We start from the raw sequence: 2,458 nt of genomic DNA, 5'->3' as shown, positions 1-2,458 counted from the left end.
ATGCAGACAGAGCACCATATACACAAAACTATTTAAAAAGCTGGGTGGCAGTGGTGTACACCTTTAATCCCAGCACTTGGGAGGCAGAGGCAGATAAATCTCTGTGAGTTTGAGACCAGCCTTGTCTACAGAGTGAGTTCCAGGACAGGTTCTAAAGTTACACAGAGAAACCCTGTCTCAAAAAACGAAAGAGTGGGGTGAATATATATATTTAAAAAGGAGTGGGGGCTGAAGAGATGGTTCAGTGGTTTAGAGCACTGACTGTTCTTCCAGACGACCGAGGTTCATTCCCAGCACCCAGATGATGACTCACAACTATCTGTAACTCCAGTTCTAGGGGACCTGACACCCTCACACAGACATACGTGCTGGCAAAACACCAATGAATATAAAAATAAATATATATTAAAAAAAACCTGTCACGTTGACAAATATTCCATATATATAACTACTTTCCCAAGTGCCAATCCTGTCTAGATTTAACTATAAAGAAAAGTTCATCCTTTGACTGAGTCTGTAGCTAACATGCATAGGGCCTGATTCCCAACATAATAAGAACTGATATGAAAAGAACGCCGTTCATCTCTCACTCAGGCCTAGGAGACCCCAGGTACCCTGGCTTACCTCCTGAACTTAGCTTCCTCAGGTCCATCTCCGCATGAGGAGTAAACCGGACTTGTAACGAGGCTGCAGGGGCCTCCTTCACCCAGGCAGGGACGACACTACAGGGCACTCTGTCAGCTGTCCTGGCATGAAAGGAAGCCCACTGTGTCTCTGCATTGTTCCCCTTGACCACGGCATGGTCTATGTTCCTTGACCTATCTGTGCCTTTGTCCAGAAAGTTCTTCAGATCCTGTGGGCCACACTGCTCTTCAGCCACATCCACACCGGCACTTCTGCTTGATTCCAGCGCCACACCCACCGTTCTCTCTCTGTCCCCACGCAAAGCGTGCCAGGTTTCTGTGCCATCTCTGGGCTTCTGGGAGGTGTCTTCTGGGGTCCCGTCTTCAAGGCACTTCAGTTTCTCCTCAGCGCTATGGCAGTGCAGTGCGTTCTCACACCCTGGGAGCAGCCGCTGGTCACAACTGTCAGCTGTGCCATCAGACTGAGATGCGGCCCTAGGCTTATGCTGCACATTCGAGTCCTCCAGAGGCTCCAAGTTCTGTGGTGTGTCATAGTCAGCAATGTAGGGCTTTATGTCTAGAACGGGCGTGCCATGGATCATGTCAATTCCAGACAGGAACACAGCGCCACCTGAAGGGGGATAAAGGTCCTCTTAGGTGTTTACAGTGGACAGTGGTGCAGGCAAATGGAAGGCAGGATTATCCCCTCTCTCTCCAAATACCCCTTTGCACCTCATTGAGCCCACTTACACTGTTCTGCCTGGAAACCCACGTCTTCACGGGCCAAACTCCAACTCCTCAAGGCTCATACAGAACACATCACTTACAAACCTTCCTGACTCTTTCCTCTGGGTCTCACAGAGGCCTAAGTGTATAAACCTCCACTCAAGCCTTTTCCTATAGAATGGCAATGACTTACCAACACCTCTGCGCCTTGACAGTGAGCAGGCCCCTGGAACACATGTTGGGGTTCACTCATCTTTGTATCACTTCTAGGCACAGGCCAATCCTCAGCATCTCACAAGACCAACAATGTGTATTTCCACTGTGATGAGGAGACTTTAGGAGGTCTGACATGCTCCCCAACTTGGTGCTCATGTCCTGTGTAACCCCTTCTTTTCTGAGTTCAACTTAATATAAATAAAAGAACATAGCAAAAGAGTTCTGATCTCCTTCAATAATGCTTTTCCATAAAGGAGTCCTTGCTGGCCACAGACTTAACCTGACCAATTCTCCCTGCACCCTGGTGCAGTGCACAAGCATGCTGGGAAAGCCCAGTGCCAAACAGCTATAAGATGCCCTAGCAATGTGGGCAGCCTGCAGACAACACTGGCACAAAGCTGGGCCCTCAATCCTACCTATGAGGAAACGAACTCTGTAACAACTTCAGTGCAGAGGACCAGCAAAGATAAGCCCATCCTACTGACTCCTGGAAAAACAGCAGTGTTTTAAACACATCATCAACGTATGCTGCCTAAGCAGATACACTTTGGATCATTTTGTTATACAAAACTAGAAAGGTATCCATGAAGACTCAAAACAGTCAGCAGGACACAAGACCCTATAACTAAATATTAAGACAGGTCTCTGGCTGCCCACTTGGATAGCTGTTGTCCACTTCCTGCTGCTGGTACAGAGTCTCCTATCCTGACTCCTGGAACATTGATGAATGAGAACCAAAACACAGCATGTGCTCACATTGACTCTGACCTAAAGAAAAACACATTGCAAGGAGACCCAGATAGCCAGGAGAAGCAGAGGTAGGAGGATCTCTGTGACTTCAAGGCCAGCCTGATCTATAAGAGCTAGTTCCAGGCAGCTATGGCTGTTACACA

General features: G+C 48.0%; 1 protein-coding gene across 1 annotated transcript in view; it reads right to left on the bottom strand.

The window, feature by feature from the left end:
• Trmo (tRNA methyltransferase O) overlaps positions 1 to 2,458 on the bottom strand; it is a 19,661-nt gene that overhangs the window by 8,062 nt on the left and 9,141 nt on the right. Inside the window, exon 4 of the mRNA XM_050156045.1 lies at positions 625 to 1,254. Within this exon, the coding sequence (XP_050012002.1) occupies positions 625 to 1,254 (630 nt within the window). The remainder of the gene's footprint in view (positions 1 to 624; positions 1,255 to 2,458) is intronic.

This window comes from Alexandromys fortis, unplaced genomic scaffold (assembly GCF_014885135.2).
Source record: "Alexandromys fortis isolate MF-2015 unplaced genomic scaffold, M_Fortis_MF-2015_v1.1 scaffold_92, whole genome shotgun sequence".
Classification (NCBI taxonomy): domain Eukaryota; kingdom Metazoa; phylum Chordata; class Mammalia; order Rodentia; family Cricetidae; genus Alexandromys; species Alexandromys fortis.
Note: the sequence above shows the minus strand (reverse complement) of the source record. Positions and strands in the feature narration are given on the sequence as shown.